This window comes from Melanerpes formicivorus, unplaced genomic scaffold, assembly GCF_026170545.1.
Source record: "Melanerpes formicivorus ecotype bairdi unplaced genomic scaffold, bMelFor1.0.p_v2 SCAF_114, whole genome shotgun sequence".
Taxonomy (NCBI): Eukaryota; Metazoa; Chordata; class Aves; order Piciformes; family Picidae; genus Melanerpes; species Melanerpes formicivorus.
In genome coordinates this window covers 568,153-588,187 of record NW_027142466.1, presented here as the reverse complement: position 1 = coordinate 588,187, position 20,035 = coordinate 568,153, and the positions used below count along the sequence as shown (strand labels likewise).

The 20,035-nt window shown below is 64.5% G+C and overlaps 1 protein-coding gene across 5 annotated transcripts; it reads left to right on the top strand.

The window, feature by feature from the left end:
- The first annotated feature begins 943 nt into the window (after positions 1 to 943).
- SLC37A2 (solute carrier family 37 member 2) lies at positions 944 to 11,254 on the top strand. Of its 5 annotated transcripts, XM_068167217.1 has the most exons (20): positions 944 to 1,037; positions 3,253 to 3,334; positions 3,419 to 3,506; positions 3,920 to 3,998; positions 4,200 to 4,335; positions 5,401 to 5,477; positions 5,571 to 5,737; positions 6,063 to 6,100; positions 6,241 to 6,420; positions 6,560 to 6,650; positions 6,729 to 6,791; positions 6,911 to 6,996; positions 7,763 to 7,811; positions 8,040 to 8,113; positions 9,124 to 9,202; positions 9,318 to 9,415; positions 9,712 to 9,776; positions 9,997 to 10,045; positions 10,487 to 10,515; positions 10,980 to 11,254. In XM_068167217.1, the coding sequence occupies exons 1-18, from the start codon at positions 979 to 981 to the stop codon at positions 10,037 to 10,039; spliced, it is 1,554 nt and encodes a 517-aa protein (XP_068023318.1). In that variant the 5' UTR covers positions 944 to 978; the 3' UTR covers positions 10,040 to 10,045; positions 10,487 to 10,515; positions 10,980 to 11,254. The 5 variants fall into 5 exon arrangements, with proteins under 5 accessions (XP_068023318.1, XP_068023321.1, XP_068023319.1 ...); XM_068167220.1 differs by lacking the exon at positions 9,997 to 10,045; XM_068167218.1 differs by lacking the exon at positions 10,487 to 10,515.
- The last annotated feature ends 8,781 nt before the right edge of the window (positions 11,255 to 20,035 follow it).

Genomic DNA, 20,035 nt, shown 5'->3' with positions numbered 1-20,035 from the left:
GGGCCGGGGGATGCTCCGCGGCTGCCGCTGGGCAATCATTCACCGGCAGCGGCGCAGTGCCGCCGCTGGTCGCCAGCCGCTGCCGGCCGCTGTTCATTAACCGCCGCTTGCGTCAGGGGCAGGCGCCCCGCACCCAGCCTTGCTGCGGGGATGGGCAGGATCCGACCCGCGAGGTTTTTACAGGGAAGCAAAGGGCCAAACGTGTTTCCTAACTGGTTTCTGGGCTGGGGCAGCTGGGGACAAGTGATTCCTTGGCAGGTCCCCAAGGCCGTGCTCCGGCCCCGGGCTCCCCATTTCCAGCTCTCCGGACGGGCCGCGGCAGCTCCCGGCGGCTGGTTGGGGAATGCTGATCAAGGAACGTTTAAGGAAGGAGCATTCCAAAGGAATGATGATGGCTAAGTGGAGTCACGGCTGCTCCCTCACCCCCTCACTCCCCAGCTCCCTGTGAATAACCCAGATCCCTACAAATAACCCTAAATCCCTACAGATAACCCAAAATCCCTGCAAATAACCCCAAATCCTTGTGAGTAATTCCAAATCCCTATAAATAGCCCCAAATCCTGACACATAGCCACAAATCCCTGCAAATAAGCCCAAATCCCCACCAATTGCCCCCGGAGCGTGGCTGGGTCAGGTCAGCCAAAACCGGGGCCCCAAGGCTTTTCCCCTTCGGGAGCGGTGGCTGCTGATGGCGAAGCGGAACCGGCACCGGCAAAGGGAACAGCAGCTGGGGAAGAGCGCGGAGCCGCGGAGCAGCTCCCGGAGCCGCGGAGGGGGCGGCGGTGTGGGCGCCCACCCCTGGGGCTGCTCCCCGCTCCTCCCTTGGGCGCTGGGTCGCGGTGCGGAGCCGGGAGCGGGGCGCGGGGCTCGGCGGGGCGCCGGGGCGGGGCCGGGCCCGGGCGGGGCGGGGAGCGGCGGCCCCGCGGGGCGGTGATAAGGGGCCGCGGGGGGGCCCCGGCAGCTCCGCCGCCGCCCGCCATGAGGGCACCGCTCGCCCCCGGTGTCCGCCTGCTCCGTGCCCTGCCCCGGGACAGCCGGTGAGCGCCGAACGGGGCACCGCGGGGAGACGGGCTGGGGGGATCGGCAGAGGGGAGAGGGAACGGCCCCGGACCGGAGGTCACTTGCCCAGGGACCGGCAGCGGGACAGGGACCGACCCGGCAGCGGGACAGGGACCGACCCTGCACCGGGCGTCACTTGCCTGGGACTGGCACCGGGATCGGGACCGGCCCTGGGACTGGGACAGGCTCGGGATCAGGCGACACCCGCACAGGGGCCGACAACGGCGGAATGGGCCTGGGCCGGGGGTCGCTTGCCCGGGAACCGACCCTGAGCTGGGGACTGGCCGTGGAATGGTGGTCACTGGCCAGAGGACCAGCACCAGGATAGGGACTGGCATCAGGACAGGGATCAGCCTCAAACTGGGGATCGCTTGCCTGGGGACCAGCCCCGGACCTGTGGTCACTTGCCTGGGGACTAGCACCCGCCAAAGGTCACTGGCCTGGGGACCAGCATCGCTCCTGGGGCACTGGGTCCGCAGTCAGCATGGCTCCAGCACAGCACGGGTCCCGCGGCCAGGGGTTTGGCCACGACCCATCCCGGGGCCAGAGGGCACCAAGACACTCTTGGCACTGTAGGGTCGGGCAGGGAGGGTGCAGGGAGACCCCGAGATGTGCAAGGCCCTCGCCCGCGAAATCTGATGGGATGTGGCCAACCTCACCCTCAGAGTGCGGTGGGATGTGGCAAGCACAGGGATGCTGTCGGTTGTCCTCCCTGCTGGCAGGGTGCTGAGCTCGCCCCCGGCTCCAGCGGGTCTAACGGAGTTGTTTTTTCGGCAGCCTGTGGCCAGGCCGACCCTCGTGCTGACATTTTTCCCTGCCACATCCTGTTGGGTAACACCAAACCCAAATAACTGCACGGGAAATTTCTCTTCCCCTTCCCTGCTGCAGTCTCTCCTCTCCGCTCAGCCCCGCAGTGATTTTTTTTGGGGTTGTTGTGTTTTGGGGGTGAGAACCAAGAATTTCTCAGCTGCTGTGTCTCAGAGCCTGCGGCTGGGAGCTGCCCTGGATTTGCAGGGTGTCTAATCGCTGCTGTTCCATGAGGAAGTGAAACTGGGAAGAGGACTGAGACTGCCAAAAAAAGGCTTTGCTTTGGGGCTTGCGGCGCTCGGAGCGGCCCTGTGACCCCTCCCTGCCGCGGCCGCCCCTCACTGCTCGCAGCTTCTGCTGCTGCCCTAAACCCCTCCCCGAACGCGGGACGGAGCCCCTTGGTGGTGCTCACCCTGCTCCACAGGGTGCTGGACCCTAGCTGGGATTCCAGGCTTCATCCACCGCCTGTGCTGGGAGCAGCATCCTCATCCCAGAGCCCAGACCGCTTTTCCCCCCCTCATTTGGTTCAAGCAGAAGGGGTGAAACCAGGGTTTGGTGGTGCACTCGGGGCAGGTCCTGCTCAGGGCATCTCCCCCCGCCCCTTTTCTTCCAGCTTGTCCCAAATTAACCCCAGGAATGGTGACTCAGCCGCCGCCTCCTGCCCCTTGGCACCCGTGACGCCGGGAGGGCTCTTGCTCACACCGCGGTCTGCTGGGATGGTGCTTCAAGGAGGGGAAAAACTGATTTGTCTGCCCACCCCCCCGACCTCAGCTGCACTTTCTGAGCCACAGCAGTGCCTGTCTGGGGGGGCAGGTCCAGCTCAGCCCTGTGGCAGAAGAGTCCTATTCGGTGGGAGCAGTGACCCCGGGTTTGATTCTTTCCCCTCTAAGACCCTGCAGGTCAAACGGCACCAGAGCTGCCTGTGTGCATCCCAAGTGGATTCAGCCTGGCTGGGTGCTGCCTTTTATCCTCCCATTCTGGATATTTTCCTCCAAGAAGCAGGAATTTTGGGGGGTGGGGAAGAGCACAGCTAACAGCAAGGCTGGAGATGCCCAGGGCATCAGGGGAGGTTTAGGTGGCACATTAGGAAGAAGCTCTTTGCTGTGAGGGTGCTGAGACTCTGGCACAGGTTGCCCAGGGAAGCTGTGGACCTTATCCCTGGAGGTGTCCAAGGCCAGGCTGGATGAGACTTTGAGCAACCTGGGCTGGTGGGAGGTGTCCCTGCCCATGGCAGGGGGTTGGAACTGGATGATGCCTTCCAACCCAACCCATTCTAGGATATTGTGATCCCCACTGGGCTGGGGTGTGCCAGCTGGGATGGTGACAAACCACCTATCCCTGTTTCCATCCTTGTCCCACCAGCCCTGTCCTGGCTTGATCCCACAGGTACCGAGGGCTGACGCTGGTGCTGACCTTCCTCTCCTACACCAGCTACCACCTCTCCAGAAAGCCAATCAGCATTGTCAAGGTTAGCTCCAACCACAACCAGAGGGGACATGGGGACCCCTATGTGCTGGAGCACCCAAATCTCACCCTTTCTCTCACCCCACAGAGCCAACTGCACCCCAATTGCTCAGCCTTGGGCCCGAACCCCTACAATGACTCCAACAGCAGCACGTGGTGCAGCTGGGCACCCTTTGGTAAGGCTCAGACACCCCACAAGCTGCCCTCACGGCAGCCAAGCCAGGCTCCCCCCTGCCCTGAGCCAGGCTGTGATTTGCTAGGCAGCCAGAGGTAATTAAGCAGCTTGAGCCTGCCCAGTGCCCTCAGACCGAAGGGCACCCAAGTGGCAGAGCGGGGGCCAGGAGGGGAGCAGGGCGCAGCCGGAGGTAATTAAGCAGCTTGAGCCTGCCCAGTGCCCCCAGACCGAAGGGCACCCAAGTGGCTGGGGCCAGGACGGGAGCAGGGCCCAGCCAGTGGCACTGGCCACGCTCCAAGAGTCCCTGAGATGAGGAGGAGGGATTTAGAGATGGGACAAAGGGGCAAGGGTGGCCACAGGGAGGGCAGACAAGATGGGGCCAGGCTGACATGGCCCTCACCTTTCCTTTTCCAGATGGGGACAACTACAATGAGCTTTTCGGGGCGCTGGACAATGCCTTCCTGGTGGCCTACGCCATCGGCATGTTCATCAGGTACCCAGGCCGCCGCGCAGCGCCGGCACCAGGCTGCCGGGGGGCTGGTTCCCAGCAGGCTGGGGTCGTGCTAAGGGAGGGCAGCGGGGTGCTGGGAACTGCCTGGCGCTCAGGCAGCAGCTGGGGGAGAGAGCAGCCGCGGGTGGCAGAGCTGTGCCAGCTCTGTGCCAGCTCTGTGCCCGCTCTTCCCTCTCTCCACAGTGGCATCTTCGGGGAGCGCCTGCCCCTGCGCTACTACCTGTCGGGGGGCATGGTGCTGAGCGGCCTCTTCACTCTGCTCTTCGGCCTCGGCTACTTCTGGCGCATCCACGTCCTCTGGTACTTCATCGTCGTGCAGGTGCGGCCCCGCCCCGCGCCCTCCTGCTCCCACCTGAGCTCAGTGCTTGCCGGGGGCGGCTCAGGGGCTGGGCAGGAGGTCACCAGGCACAGCCACTCCCCGCAGAACTCGGCCACGCGTGGGCACCGAAACCCCAGGGCAGGCCTGGCGCAGGCGGCAGGGCGGGAGGCAGGTTTGGCAGCTCCGGCTGCTCCCGGTTGAGCCACAGGAATGGTGCAGAGGGCTCCAGGGCTGCCCCAGCAGGCAAAAAATAAACCCAAACCGAGAGTTTTGTCAACAGCTTTGGGGTGGGAGAGGCTATGTCTGAGTGCAGCTGCAGAGGAAGCTCCTGAAGGTGAAGCAGGGCAAGGGCAGGGGCCTGGCCCTGGGGAGGAACAACCTCCTGCAGCAGCACAGGGCAGGGGGAAGCTGCTGGCAAGCAGCTCCAAGCCGAAGCAGCTGGGAGTGCTGGGGGACAAGGAGTTGGCCAGCAGCAGCAAGGTGGCCTGGGGGCCAAGAAGGCCAAGGCTGTGCTGGGGGCATGGAGAAGAGTGTGGGCAGCAGCAGGGCAAGGGAGGTTGTGCTGCCCCTCTGGCCTGCCCTGCTGAGGCCACCTCTGGAGCCCTGGGGGCAGTTGTGTGCTGCCCAGCTGCAGAGGGCCAGAGAAGTGCTGGAGAGAGTGCAGGGGAGGCTGGGAAGCTGCTGAGGGGCCTGGAGCAGCTGTGGCAGGAGCAAAGGCTGAGAGGCCTGGGGCTGAGAGCCTGCAGAAGAGCAGCCCCAGAGCAATGCTCAGCAATGCTCAGCAAGAGCTGAAGGGCCCCTGGGGGGCAAGAGGCTGGGGCCAGGCTCTGCTGAGTGGTGGCCAGGGCCAGGCCAAGGGGCAGTGGGCAGAGAGTGGAGGCCAGGAGGTTGGAGGGGAAGAGGAGGAGAAAGTTGTTTGTTGGGAGGGTGCTGGAGGCCTGGAGCAGGCTGCCCAGAGAGGTTGTGGAGTGTACATGCTGGGGTTCTGGGATTTGGTGGAATGGTGCTCCCTGGATTGAGCTGGTGCTTGCTGGCTGCCCAGTGGTGCTGCTTACCTCCTGCCAGGTGTGCAATGGGCTGGTGCAGACGACTGGCTGGCCCTCTGTCGTGACCTGCGTTGGGAACTGGTTCGGGAAGGGCAAGTGAGTGATCCTCTGACATGTCCCAGCCCGGTCCTGCTGCCTGTTGGCCCCAGCAGCCCCCCAGCGGTGCCTGCCCTCCCTCTGTCCCCACAGGAGAGGGTTCATCATGGGCATCTGGAACTCACACACCTCTGTGGGCAACATCCTGGGGTCTCTGATCGCTGGGGTCTGGGTGTCCTCTGCCTGGGGCCTGTCCTTCATCGTGCCTGGCATCATCATCGCCGCTATGGGCATCATCTGCTTCTTCTTCCTCGTGGAGTGTGAGTGCTGTCATCTGGGGCACAGCAGGTGTCTGGCACCACACTGAAACCAGCAGGGACACAGTTTTCCTCCTTACCCATCCCTAAGTGTTTCTGGCAACCCCACATACCTGTTCCCAGCTTGTGGCAAGCAGGGGTGGGGACCTGATCACCACTGGTCAGCATCCTTTGGGATTATCCAGGCAGGATGTGCCACTCTCTCCTCTCAGCCTGGAGATGAAGCCCAGCCCCACCAGGGGCTTCCCAGTCCCACGTTTCTCCCCTGTGGTGTGAGATGCTGGGGCAGGGCTGCTCCAGGCTCATGGAATCTCTTTTCTCCTGGCAGATCCTGAGGACGTTGGCTGCAGTCCACCTCTGCATCATGTAAGTCCCTGCTCAGTCATGGTGGGGGCCGCTGGCTGCTGCTCTGCTGTCAGCCTGCACCAGCTCATGCTGCAGCACCAGCTCTGTCTCAGCCCTTTCAGCAACAAGAGCCTCACCTCCTGCCTTTGGCTTGCTCTTAGATGGCCTCTGATGAGGATCCTGGAGGGGTGACCTGCAGCGAGAAGGATCCTGAAGGGATCACCTCCAATGAGGGGCCGCTGAGCATCTCAGGCCAGAGCAGCAGAGATCACCTCAACAGCCCCAAGGAGCCAGCTGAGGAGCCTGAGGCCATCAGCTTCCTGGGGGCACTCCGGATACCTGTGAGTCATGGCATGTCCCTTCCACCGTGGTGGGGAGCAAAGCCCAGGGGCAGAGCTCGCTCCCCAGGGCTGGAGACTGGGGGAATCCCTCCATCCGGGTAGGAGAAGGAGGCTCCTCTGATGTGTTCTCTGCTCCCAGGGCGTGGTGGAGTTCTCCCTGTGCCTGCTCTTTGCCAAGCTGGTGAGCTACACCTTCCTCTACTGGCTGCCCCTCTACATTGTCAACGTTGGTGAGGTTTTGGGGCCGGGGAGCCAGGAGGGGGCTGGGCCCGGGGAGCATCTCCTCACCACTCTTCTCTCCCCTGCAGCTCACTTTGGGGCCAAGGAAGCCGGGGACCTGTCGACCCTCTTTGACGCTGGGGGCATTTTAGGTTTGTCACTTAGCTGGCGAGGGGCTGGGGGACGGAAGGCATCCTGGTGCCGCATCCCGGGGGGGGCCAGGCTTTGCTGCTGGGGCGCTGTGACCCATACCTGTGGCTGCCCCCTGCAGGAGGCATCTTCGCCGGCCTCATCTCCGACTACACCGGCGGCAGGGCCACCACGTGCTGCCTGATGCTGGTGGTCGCTGCTCCCATGGTGAGTCGTCACGCGGGGGGGGGAGGGCTGCTCACAAGGCTGTGCTCCGCTCCTGCTCCTCTGAGTCACTGCCTCCTTCCCCTCCCCGCGCCCGGGACGGTCACGCGGAGGGCATCCAGCTGTGGGGGCTGGGAGAGCATCGGAGAGTCTCTGACAGATCCAAACCTCCCTTGGGTGTTTTGTTTTCCTCCATCCTGCCGTGATCTGCTCTGCCTCAAAGCCTTGAGGGTCCCACTGAGCAGGTCCAACTTTGGTCTCCTTGCCTTGCACCCCCAAAGATGTTGTGCTCTGCTGGCACTTCCCAGCACCTGCCCGGAGCTCCTCTGGCTCCTGGTGTGGCCAATTAGCTGTGATCCAGCTCTGGGTCGTGAGCCTCTTCCCTCTGACGAAGCCAGCGTGCACTGAGGTACAGGGAGGCCATGTCCAGGTCCCCCCCAAGCACTGAGAGGGCAAATCACCAGCTGGCCTTGGCTGGCAGGAGGTGGGCAAGCCCCATGGGGCTGTGAGTCGTGGCAGCACCTCTGTGTGCCAGCACCTCTGTGCCAGCTACCAGGGATCTCAGCTGGCAGGACAGGGAGCCAAGGACATGCTCAGCTCCCCACCCTGGCTGCTCCTCTCCTCTAATCTCTGCTTGGTGCCAGCCATAACTCAGGTCCTCACCTCCTCGGTCCTGTCCGTGCCGCTGCGGGGTGCACAGGTGGGGAAGGAGCTGGGCTGGCCACAGCCGGGCTGGCCACAGCTGGGCTGTTCTGTGCCTCTTTTGCAGCTGTTCCTGTACAACCACATCGGCCAGAACGGCATCGGCACCTCCATAGGTGAGGAGCCCCTCGGCTCGGGCAGCTGCAGGGGCAGTGGGGGGCGCTGTGCCCTCAGCTGCTTTGGGCTCTCCTCGGGGCCGGGCGGGAGGGTGGTGCTGGGTGGATCTGGAGCGGGCAGAGCTGGGCAGGCAGGGGCACAGCTCTGCCTCCTGCTGGCTGGGGACGATGGCATCGGTGCCCTGCTGCTGCCGGCACTGAGAGCTTCCTCTGCCCCGCTCCTGGCAGCGATGCTGGTGGTCTGCGGCGCGCTGGTGAACGGCCCCTACGCTCTCATCACCACGGCCGTGTCGGCAGACCTGGTAAGACGCCTGGCAGCCCTGCCGTGCCCCCGGGCTGCTCTGTCTTTCTCAGAGGGGTTTTGGAATCCTGGAATCCTTTCCCTTGGAAAAGACCTTGAAGCTCATCCAGTCCAACCCTTCTCTAACTCTGCCAAGGCCGGGGCTAAACCAGCACCACAGCTCTGCCCTTTTGAAGCACCTCCAGGGATGGGAACTCGGTCACCACCCTGGGCAGCCTGTGCCAGGCTTCACACTTCCAGACAATCTCCATATTTCCAGAGAATCTCTCCTTATTGCATCCCTCTTCCCAAGCCTGCCCACCTTGCCCTGCACTAGAGCCCAAGCAAACGTGGGAACACCCCCCCATGCTAGCCAGGGATGGTGCTGAGGAGGGGGCAGTGCTGAAGAACAGGGATTGACCTGGGATTTGCTCTCCCTGTCCTCCTTCTTGCATCAGAAAGATTTCAGACAAGGTTTTGTCTTGATGAAAACCAACCTGCCCAGCTCGTGGCTGCTGAGCTCTGACACCCAGCACCCAGAGTGGCTGGATCAGGCCCATGGTCCCACTGATGCCAACAGCAGGGAGCTGCCTGGTCCCTGAGGCCTGGTGGAGTTCCTGGGTGCATAGAATGGTTTGGGTTGGAAGGGACCTTGCCAGGCACCCAGGCACCTCAGCCCCTGGAAGCCCAGCAGAGGAGGGCAGGGCTGCCACACCTCCTGCTGTGACCATCACCTGCCTCACACCTGCTGCTTTCTCCTGCTCTACCACCTTGGCTGCATGCTCTGCCCTGGCCCCACTGCATCTCCCTCGAAGCACAGGGTGGCAAAATCCACTGGGCAATCACCTGGGGTTGCTGCCTGCTGTTGTGCTGGGCTTTGGCTGCAGGCAGTGTCCAGCTTTGGTTTTCCCATCCACACCTGGGTCCAACACATGGAATTGCTGCCCAGCGTGTGAGCAGCCTGCCCCAGGGCTTGCCAGCTCAGGCCCAGTGCTGGTTGTGCTGCTTATGTCCTGCTCCTCCTTTCCCCAGGGAACCCATGAGTCTCTCAAAGGAAACGCCAAGGCCCTCTCCACTGTCACAGCCATCATTGATGGCACAGGGTCCATAGGTAGGTACAGCTGGGGATGCCAAGCATCGATTTCCCCTTGCTGCCATGGTGTTGGGTGGGTCCTGGTGCCCTCTCCCTCGGCCTTCTGTGCTACTGTGGCTCCTGTGCCCCGCAGGTGCCGCGCTGGGGCCGCTGCTGGCAGGGCTCATCTCCCCCACGGGCTGGAACAATGTCTTCTACATGCTGATAGCAGCTGATGTCTTGGCCTGCCTGGTAGGTGCCTCCCAGGTGGGGCTCATTTTGCCACCCTGGATATCCAAGGGCTCCTTTTTAGCTTCCTGCTGGCCGGCAGAGGGCACAGGGTGGGTGCCAAGCCCTGTGCTGACTCCACCAAACCATTGCCTCCATCCACTTGGCTCTCCCCACGGCCTCCCTCCTCCCAAGGAGGACTTTGTGTGACCTTCCTGAGGAAGAGCCTGAAAATCCCTCTCTTGTGACAGCTCTCAGGCCGGGGCTGGTGGCTGCAGAGCCCTTGGCCTCGTGGCAATCCTCCATCTTTCCTCCTGCAGCTCCTCACTCGTGTGGTGGTCAAAGAGTTCCGTGGGTGGTGCGGCCCCATGGCACGGCAGAGAGGGTATGTACCGCCCCCCGTGCCAGCCTGCGCCAGGGCCCGGTGCGGCTGCCCCTGTGCAGGGACCTTTGTCATCCCCTGCTGACCACAGCAGGCTCCAGGAGGCCCTCTGCCCCGTGTCTGGCTGCTGTGGGCACAGGGAGACGTGTCCCCATGAGGGCATTTGAGGCCCTGCTGCCTCCCCAGGCTCTCGGTGCTGAGAGGCTGCCCTCGTGTCTTGTAGCTCTAGCGTGCAGCTAACAGAGTCAGTGCTGGATGGGAAGTAGCTCGGTGTGAGTACCCCTCAGGATTAAACACACCCCAGGCCTGATTCGCCCTGATTCTGAGTTTCACTTGGCAGGCTCAGCCTAGGATCACTTCAAATCAAGATGTGGGAATCAGAAGGATCAAATCACGGTGGCCAGGGACGGGAGTGCAGCCAGGCCGGGTGGGCAGCACGTCGTTAGCCCAGATTGATTGGCGTCAATTAGTGCCCTCCAAATGCCACAGTCACAGGCTGGCTCCCACCCACACTAATGAGCTTCGATTGCACAGCGCCAGGGCTGGCTGATCAAACCCCCAGCATGGCATCCAGGGTGCAGCCCTGGCCCCGCTCTGATTGCCACCAACGCTGCACCACGAGCACAAGGGGCAAGGGGCTACAGCTGGTCCAGTCACGGGGGTGCCAGACTCCCCTCCCTGAAAACGTTTGGTCCTTTGTGTCTTGTTTGCAGGTGACAGCCATGGTCTGGGCTCTGCTGTGGTAAGTGCAGCCCAAGCTTCTCGGGCTGCCGGTGGAGGGCTGCTGGGCTCTGCTCTTGTGCCAGGGCTGGTTGGGCCAAGGACTGTTCTGGCCGGGCTGGCACCATCCCTGTTTGCACCAAATTCCAGCCGAGGGAAGCAGCTGGCTCCGTTTGTGGAGAGTCTCTGATGCCTCAGAGGGCTCTGGGGAGCTGTGGAGGAGCTGGCAGAGAGGAGGCTCAGATGCTCTGGGGGTTTTTGGGGTCCTTTCAGCTTTGGCCAGCAGATGGTGGCTGCACCTCCTCCTCCTGCCTGCTTCTCCTCCTGGCTTGTGGTGCAGATGGGGCTGGGGTATCCTGGCAGAGCCTTTCCGTCTCTCCAGCAGCACCGTGGCACTCGTTGATCCCAAAGGGCACCCTCCACGCTCAGCACCCTGCACGCTCAGCCCCCTCCCCGCTCAGCCCCCCCTCGCTTCTCTCCCCGCAGGTATAAGGAGTTCTGACCTGCCCCCAGCGAGCCGCCCCGAGCCGAGGGGCCCGGAGGGAGGAAGGAGGCTTTGGGGCACGCCGGGAGCGTGTTGGTCTCGGCAGAGCCGAGGCACAGCCTCAGGCAGGGGCCCCGTGGGGCTCCCCCCGGCAGCGTGGGGCTGCTCTGGAGGGAGGCGGCGAGGAGCAGCCCCGGGCGGGGGCCCGCAGCTGCCTGCGCCCCGGGGCCGACCCTGCGCCGCCCGCCCTTGTACTAATAAAAACCTGCAAACCCTGCCTTGCCAGCCAGCCCCTTCCCGGCAGAGCTCGGCCAGGGCCCTCTGCACCCGGGGGCAAGGACTGTGCCCTTCTTGCTTTCTCCGTGGGCAGCCTCTCCTCGGCAAGCCTGCCCCGGCCCGGGCTGGCTATTGTGTGGGTGCTGGGCCGGGAGGAAGGAGTCAGATCGCTTAAGGCATCAAAGCAGCTGCGGAAAGGACATCCCCAGGCTCGCTCCTGAGCCTAAACGAAGCTGGTTTTGCTCCTCTGCAAAACTGCTGCCCAGAGCAGCATTTTCCTGACGACTGTGACCCCAAACTGTAGTGTTTAGCCCCACAGAAGAGCTTGTAGCCGTGCGGGGCACAGCTGCTCGCTGAGCCGCTGGCAGTCCAGCTTGGGCAGCTGATGGTCTTCATTAGACACCTCCTAATTAGGAGTCCCCGGGAGGTTAAAGCAGCAGCTCCCCGGGCAGAGCTGCTGTGCTGCTCCAGCAGGTCGCTGTTGAGGTGGGGGCCAGCTGTGCCCTGGCGGGGGGGCCCTGACTTTGCTGTGTGAGCAGCTGGGGTGCATTTCCCACCCTGCTCAGCCCCGGGTGCCAGGCGCCGAGCTGGTGCCAGGTACAAATCTGAGCTCTAAATTGACTTCACCTCCTTGGATCTCGAGCCGAGGAGAAAACAGCTGGGCCTGATGTGATTTTATTAAGTGCTGGTTTCATCAGCCAAGGGAGAAAAAAAAGGCCAAAGAAGGAGACCTGCTGGGCAGTTGGATCAGCTCCCTGTGAGCCCCGGCAAAGGGACAGAGACACGGCGGGGACAGAGACACGGCAGGGACAGGCAGCCCTCCCCTGCCACGGCTGAAAGGCAGCTGGACAGCGACAGCCTTCGGACCCTTCCTCTCTGACTGCGATGCTCAGGGGGGCTTGAAAATGTCCTGGCTGCCAGGGGGAGAAAGCAGGAGGAACGTTGGGGAAGGTGCAGAGAAGCCAAATCCCCGACTGCTCCTTTGTCCCCAGGAAATACACCTACCCCCCAGCCCCCACGGAGAGCCACAGGGAGAGGCCTCAGGAGGGGCTCTGCCCTCAGCAGAGCCCATGGCTGACACCATGGCATCACTGGGGGGCTTCTGGCAAACAGCCTCCAGCAGCACAAGGTCCAAGGGGGGGCAGCAGAGCTGCCAGGTGCTGGGCTGAGGATGGACATTTCACTGCACTTGTGGCTGAGCTTGGCCTGATCACCATCCCCCTTGGGGAGAAGGACCTGGGGGGCCGAGGCAGAGTTTCCAGTGATGACTGTCCCACAGGCCCTGGCACATGCAGGGGCTTGTACAAGAAGTGGTTGCTTTGGGGTTTTGGTTCTCTTCCTTTTTCCCCTCCCCCCTGCCTGTTCCTTCAGCTGCTCAGAGTCTTTCTGGGACAAATTTAGGGCTGCTCATGTTTGGAAAGTCTGAGCAGCCTTGGCTGAGCTGCCAGGAGAGAGGAGGAAGGGCAGCCAGCCCCTGGCACTTCTAGACCTAAAAAAACCCACCCCAAACCATCCCAAAAAAGGAGCCAAAAGCCAAAGAAAACTTCAGATCTCACTGAGGTGGCAGAGACTGAGGGGAGGGAGGGCCAGGGGGGATCCCCAGGGTTTGCCTGGCCAAGGGACTGCAGATCAAGCTGAGCTTTCCTGGGACAAGCCTCATTCCTGCTCTGCTGGAGAAAGAGCTGCTGCTTTTCCCCCTGCCAGAGCCCCCTTTGGCACAGGTCACATCCAACACCTCTGCTGCTGTGCTGTGGGTGGGAAAAGTCACAGAGCAAGTCCCAGCTGCTGCCCCCAGGGCTTGGTGCTTGGGCCAGGTCTCTTCAATGTCATCAATGATGTGGACAGGAGGATTGAGACACCCTCAGATGGCACCAAGCCATCAACTTATTGCTGCAAGAGTGGTCAGGGACTGGCAGAGGCTGCCCAGGGAGGTGGTGGAGTCTCCATCCCTGGAGGGGTTCCAGAAGGCTGTGGCCATGGCACTTGGGGCCGTGGGTTAGTGGCTGTGGTGGTGCTGGGTTGATGTTGGACTGGATGAGCTCTGAGGGCTTTTCCAACTCAAACTCTTCTGTGACTCTCTGAAACTTTTTCACTGAAAGGGTTCTCAAGGCCTGGCCCAGGCTGCCCAGGGAGGTGTTTGAATCCCCACCCCTGGAGGGGTTTGAAAGCCACAGGGATGTGGTGCAGGGCTGCAGCTTAGCAGCAGCCTTGGTAGAGTTCCTTGGTTAAGCTCCATGATCCCCAAGGTCTTTTCCACCCAGAACGATTCCATGATCCTCTGAGTGGTGCCCTAATGGTAAACACAGAGCCAACGTGGTCCCCATCCACAGGAAGGGTCGGATGGAGGAACCTGGAAGCTCCAGGCCTGGCAGCCTGAGCTCAGTGCCAGGGAAAGTGATGGAGCAGGTTGTCCTGGGGGCAATAACTGCACCTGAAGGATGGCCAAGGGCTCAGGTCCAGCCAACATGGATTCAGGAAGGGCAGGTCCTGCCTCTCCAACCTGATCTCTTTCTATGATCAGGTGACTGCCTGGTGGCTGTGGGGCAGGCTGTGGATGTGGTCTGCCTGGACTGCAGCAAGGCCTCTGCCACCATCCCCCACAGCAAACTGCTGGCTGAGCTGTCAGCCTGTGGATTGGACCGCAACACTCTCTGCTGGGTTAGGAACTGGCTGGAGGCTGAGCCCAGAGAGTGGTGGTGAATGGTGCCACATCCAGCTGGCAGCCAGGCACCAGTGGTGTCCCCCAGGGAGCAGTGCTGGGCCCTGTGCTCTTTAACATCTTCATTGATGATCTGGATGAGGGGGTCGAGTCAGTCAGCAGCAAGTTTGCAGATGACACAAAGTTAGGGGCAGATGTTGGTCAGTTAGAGGGTAGAAAGGCTCTGCAGAGGGAACTCGACCGACTGGACAGATGGGCAGAGGCCAATGGGATGGCATTCAACAAGTCCAAGTGCCAGGGGCTGCACTTTGGCTATGGCAATCCCATGCAGAGCTACAGGCTGGGGGCAGAGTGGCTGAGAGCTCCCAAACAGAGAGGGACCTGGGGGTGCTGATCGACAGCCACCTGAATATGAGCCAGCAGTGTGCCCAGGTGGCCAGGAGGGCCAATGGCATCCTGGCCTGCATTAGGAATAGTGTGGCCAGCAGGAGCAGGGAGGTCATAGTGCCCCTGTACTCTGCTCTGGTTAGGCTGCACCTTGAGTCCTGTGTCCAGTTCTGGGCCCCTCAGGTCAAGAAGGAGATTGAGAGACTTGAAGGTGTCCAGAGAAGGGCAACAAGGCTGGGGAGAGGCCTTGAGCACAGCCCTGTGAGGAGAGGCTGAGGGAGCTGGGGTTGCTTAGCCTGGAGAAGAGGAGGCTCAGGGGAGACCTCATTGCCCTCTACAACTACCTGAAGGGAGGTTGTAGCCAGGAAGGGGTTGGGCTCTTCTCCCAGGCACCCAGCACCAGAACAAGAGGACACAGTCTCAAGCTGCGCCAGGGGAGGTTCAGACTCGAGGTGAGGAGGAAGTTCTTCACCCAGCGAGTCATTCGGCATTGGAACGGGTTGCCCAGGGAGGTGGTTGAGTCATCGACCCTGGAGGCGTTCAAGGGGAGATTGGATGTGGCACTTGGTGCCATGGTCTGGTCATGGGGTCTGTGTTGATAGGTTGGACTTGATGATCCTCGAGGTCCTTTCCAACCTAAGTGATACTGTGAGACTGTGAGACTGTGTTTGCCCCCAGGTTGCACCTCCAGCCACAGCTTCCAGCTGAGCCTTGCTGGGAAGTGTCTCAGGAAGGGGCAGCTCCCATCCTGGCAGCTGCTGTGGAGGTGAGGAGGTGGCTGGGGCAGGGCACGGTGCTGAAGGGCAAAGTGAGATTGGGCAGCAGGGAGGCTGCAGTCAGCAGTCGGGGTGGAAGGAGGCTGGGATTTACCAGCCAGGGTAATTAGGCAGCAGCAGAGTCCTGGGGGGTTGCCATCAGCCAGGCACTGGAAAGCAAAGAGCTTCTCCTGCAGGCACCCAAGGGCAGCTGCCCGTGGGTACCAGGATCCCACTGCAGCAGCATCCCTGCTCCCTCCCCACCATCCAGGCAGGGAATGCAGGGTGGCAAGGGGCTGCTTGCCCAGCTGACCTGACAGCAGCTCAGCCACCCCTCTGCTGCAGCCCTCCTGCCACAGCAGGGCTCTCACCCAGTCAGAGTTGGCTCAGCTGGAAAAGCCTTCAGAGCTCATCCAGTCCAGCATCAACCCAGCACCGCCATGGCCACCAAACCCTGGCCCCAGCTGCCATGGCCACAGCTTTCTCCAACCCCTCCAGCCATGGGCACTCCACCACCTCCCTGGGCAGCCTCTGCCAGGCCCTGCAGGAGAGAATTGCTTCCACTTGCTGGGCTTTAGCAGTGGGTTTTGGGCTGCAGGGAGCTGGCTCCTCAGGACCTGGAGCACCCAGTGCCCCCCCCTGCTGCCCCCAGCGCTCCCCCCCCCTGCCCCCAGCACTCCCCCCCTGCCCCCAGCACTCCCCCCCTGCCCCCAGCACTCCCCCCTGCCCCCAGCACTCCCCCCTGACCCCAGCACTCCCCCCTGACCCCAGCACTCCCCCCCTGCCCCAGCACTCCCTCCTGCCCCCAGCACTCCCCCCCTGCCCCAGCACTCCCTCCCTGCCCCAGCACTCCCTCCCTGCCCCCAGCACTCCCCCCTGTCCCCAGCACTCCCTCCTGCCCCCAGCACTCCCCCCCTGCCCCCAGCACTCCCCCCTGCCCCCAGCACTCCCCCCCTGCCCCCAGCACTCCCTCCCTGCCCCCAGCACTCCCTCCTGCCCCCAGCACTCCCCCCCTGCCCCCAGCACTCCCTCCCTGCCCCAGCACTCCCCCTCTGCCCCCAGCACTCCCCCCCTGCCCCCAGCACTCCCTCTCTGCCCCCAGCACTCCCCCCCTGCCCCCAGCACTCCCCCCCTGCCCCCAGCACTCCCTCCCTGCCCCCAGCACTCCCCCCTGCCCCCAGCACTCCCTCTCTGCCCCCAGCACTCCCCCCCTGCCCCCAGCACTCCCTCCCTGCCCCCAGCACTCCCCCCCTGCCCCCAGCACTCCCCCCTGCCCCCAGCACTCCCTCCTGCCCCCAGCACTCCCCCCCTGCCCCAGCACTCCCCCCTGCCCCCAGCACTCCCTCCCTGCCCCCAGCACTCCCCCCTGCCCCCAGCACTCCCTCCCTGCCCCCAGCACTCCCCCTCTGCCCCAGCACTCCCTCCCTGCCCCAGCACTCCCCCCCTGCCCCCAGCACTCCCCCCCTGCCCCCAGCACTCCCTCCCTGCCCCCAGCACTCCCTCCTGCCCCAGCACTCCCTCCCTGCCCCCAGCACTGCCCCCCTGCCCCCAGCACTCCCCCTCTGCCCCCAGCACTCCCCCCCTGCCCCAGCACTCCCCCCCTGCCCCCAGCACTCCCTCCCTGCCCCAGCACTCCCTCCCTGCCCCAGCACTCCCCCCTGCCCCAGCACTCCCCCTGCCCCAGGAAAGCTGGGATGGATTGCTTGCAGTTTTGGGAGGAAGCTGGGTCAGAGCTGGGCTCCAGCAGCCCCCTCTGAGCTCCCCACACCTTCACCAGTGCGAGTCGTTGGGAGCTGAGCCAAAGCTGCCCTCCTGCTGCACATCAATTGCGACACTGAAGCGCTCGAGGTGCTAGGCAGGGGCAGATGTGCCAGGGAGAAGTCATCCCCCAGGAGCTCCAGGTCTGGGGTGGGGGATGGCAGCCAAACGACCCCCCCCCCGGGGGGGTGGCTGGAAGGCAGCTCTGGCTCACAGCGATTCCTTGACGCCGTCCATCCCTTCCCCAACACAAACAGGAACCGTCTGGAGGGCCCCGGGGCGGCAGCAGAGCTGCCCAGGATAAACAAACACAGCCAGAGGGCCGGGGCCGAGCGCAGCCAGCTGCCTGCTGCCGAGCAGGGATGGAGCTTGGAATGTCTGCTCGGGAGGGAGGCAGCCTGCAGCCCCTGCCCCACTCAGTGGGATGCCAGGAAGGGTGCCGCAGCCACCGCCTGCCCCCCGCGGGGAGGCTTCCTGCTCTCCCGACCCCCCCCCACGCTCAGCCTGCTCCCAGGCACACCGATGGCAAAAGCGAGCCTTGAGGTTTACTGACGGCACAAACCTGAAGATGCTTCACGTTCCTGCCTTGTGCAGTGGGCTCTGCGCTTGCTGGACCCGAGCCTGGCTAAATGCTGCCCCCCCCAGCCGGCCCTGTGTGCCAGCAGGGCTCCCTGCCCGCCCCCCTGCCCTGGCACCCCGCAGGCAGCCCTGGGGGCAGCTCTCTGCCTTCTGAGGTGGTCAAGAGGATGAATTAAATTTCGCTTCAGGCTTCACTTCCGTGGCACCAACAGCCTCAGGCAGTGCTCAGTGCCCCTGCTGCAAGTGGGACAGGAAGGGGCTGAGTGCTGCCAGCTCCTCTGCCTCCTTCACCTGCAGGCTCAGAGCTGCCCAAGCCAGGCCTCACAGGTGCCAGGGTGTTCTCTGCAGGGGAGTGTGGCCCTGCTGCCCCTGCTGCCTGCTGGCCCTGCTGTCTGCTGCCTGCTGCCCCTGCTGCCTGCTGGCCCTGCTGCCCCTGCTGCCTGCTGCCCCTGCTGTCTGCTGCCTGCTGCCCCTGCTGCTCCTGCTGCCTGCTGCCCCTGCTGCCTGCTGCCCCTGCTGTCTGCTGGCCCTGCTGCCTGCTGCCTGCTGCCCCTGCTGCCCCTGCTGCCTGCTGCCCCTGCTGCCTGCTGCCCCTGCTGCCCCTGCTGTCTGCTGCCCCTGCTGCCCCTGCTGTCTGCTGGCCCTGCTGCCCCTGCTGCCTGCTGCCCCTGCTGTCTGCTGCCCCTGCTGCCTGCTGCCTGCTGCCCCTGCTGCCTGCTGGCACTGCTGGCCCTGCTGCCTGCTGGCCCTGCTGCCCCTGCTGCCTGCTGCCCCTGCTGCCCTGCTGCCCCTGCTGCCTGCTGCCCCTGCTGCCTGCTGGCCCTGCTGCCTGCTGCCCCTGCTGTCTGCTGGCCCTGCTGCCTGCTGGCTCTGCTGCCTGCTGCCCCTGCTGTCTGCTGGCCCTGCTGCCTGCTGGCCCTGCTGCCTGCTGCCTGCTGGCCCTGCTGCCCCTGCTGCCTGCTGGCCCTGCTGCCCCTGCTGCCTGCTGCCTGCTGCCCCTGCTGCCCCTGCTGCCTGCTGGCCCTGCTGCCTGCTGCCCCTGCTGCCTGCTGCCTGCTGGCCCTGCTGCCCCTGCTGCCTGCTGCCCCTGCTGTCTGCTGCCCCTGCCCCTGCTGCCTGCTGCCCCTGCTGCCTGCTGGCACTGCTGCCCCTGCTGCCTGCTGCCCTTGCTGCCTGCTGCCCCTGCTGCCTGCTGCCCCTGCTGTCTGCTGCCCCTGCTGCCTGCTGGCCCTGCTGCCTGCTGGCCCTGCTGCCCCTGCTGCCTGCTGGCACTGCTGCCTGCTGGCCCTGCTGGCCCTGCTGCCCCTGCTGGCCCTGCTGCCTGCTGGCCCTGCTGCCTGCTGGCCCTGCTGCCCCTGCTGCCTGCTGGCCCTGCTGCCTGCTGGCCCTGCTGGCCCTGCTGCCCCTGCTGGCCCTGCTGCCTGCTGGCCCTGCTGCCCCTGCTGTCTGCTGCCTGCTGCCCCTGCTGCCTGCTGGCCCTGCTGCCCCTGCTGCCTCTGCTGCCTGCTGCCCCTGCTGTCTGCTGGCCCTGCTGCCTGCTGCCTGCTGGCCCTGCTGCCTGCTGCCCCTGCTGCCCCTGCTGCCTGCTGCCCCTGCTGCCCCTGCTGCCTGCTGGCCCTGCTGCCTGCTGGCCCTGCTGGCCCTGCTGCCCCTGCTGGCCCTGCTGCCTGCTGGCCCTGCTGCCCCTGCTGTCTGCTGCCTGCTGCCCCTGCTGCTCCTGCTGCCTGCTGCCCCTGCTGCCTGCTGCCCCTGCTGTCTGCTGGCCCTGCTGCCTGCTGCCTGCTGCCCCTGCTGCCCCTGCTGCCTGCTGCCCCTGCTGCCTGCTGCCCCTGCTGCCCCTGCTGTCTGCTGCCCCTGCTGCCCCTGCTGTCTGCTGGCCCTGCTGCCCCTGCTGCCTGCTGCCTGCTGTCTGCTGCCCCTGCTGCCTGCTGCCTGCTGCCCCTGCTGCCTGCTGGCACTGCTGGCCCTGCTGCCTGCTGCCTGCTGGCCCTGCTGCCCCTGCTGCCTGCTGCCCCTGCTGCCCTGCTGCCCCTGCTGCCTGCTGCCCCTGCTGCCTGCTGGCCCTGCTGCCTGCTGCCCCTGCTGTCTGCTGGCCCTGCTGCCTGCTGGCTCTGCTGCCTGCTGCCCCTGCTGTCTGCTGGCCCTGCTGCCTGCTGGCCCTGCTGCCCCTGCTGCCTGCTGGCCCTGCTGCCCCTGCTGCCTGCTGCCTGCTGCCCCTGCTGCCCCTGCTGCCTGCTGGCCCTGCTGCCCCTGCTGCCTGCTGCCTGCTGGCCCTGCTGCCCCTGCTGCCTGCTGCCCCTGCTGTCTGCTGCCCCTGCCCCTGCTGCCTGCTGCCCCTGCTGCCTGCTGGCACTGCTGCCCCTGCTGCCTGCTGCCCTTGCTGCCTGCTGCCCCTGCTGCCTGCTGCCCCTGCTGCCTGCTGCCCCTGCTGCCTGCTGGCCCTGCTGCCTGCTGGCCCTGCTGCCCCTGCTGCCTGCTGGCACTGCTGCCTGCTGGCCCTGCTGGCCCTGCTGCCCCTGCTGGCCCCTGCTGCCTGCTGGCCCTGCTGCCCCTGCTGCCTGCTGGCCCTGCTGCCTGCTGGCCCTGCTGGCCCTGCTGCCCCTGCTGGCCCTGCTGCCTGCTGGCCCTGCTGCCCCTGCTGTCT

Excerpts from the sequence above, each read along its gene's own strand:
- SLC37A2 (XM_068167216.1), top strand. The coding sequence starts at position 979 with ATGAGGGCACCGCTCGCCCCCGGTGTCCGCCTGCTCCGTGCCCTGCCC. Across the intron at positions 5,478-5,570 it reads AACTGGTTCGGGAAGGGCAA|GAGAGGGTTCATCATGGGCA; the intron begins GTGAGTGATCCT and ends CTGTCCCCACAG. Across the intron at positions 7,812-8,039 it reads CGGCATCGGCACCTCCATAG|CGATGCTGGTGGTCTGCGGC; the intron begins GTGAGGAGCCCC and ends CGCTCCTGGCAG.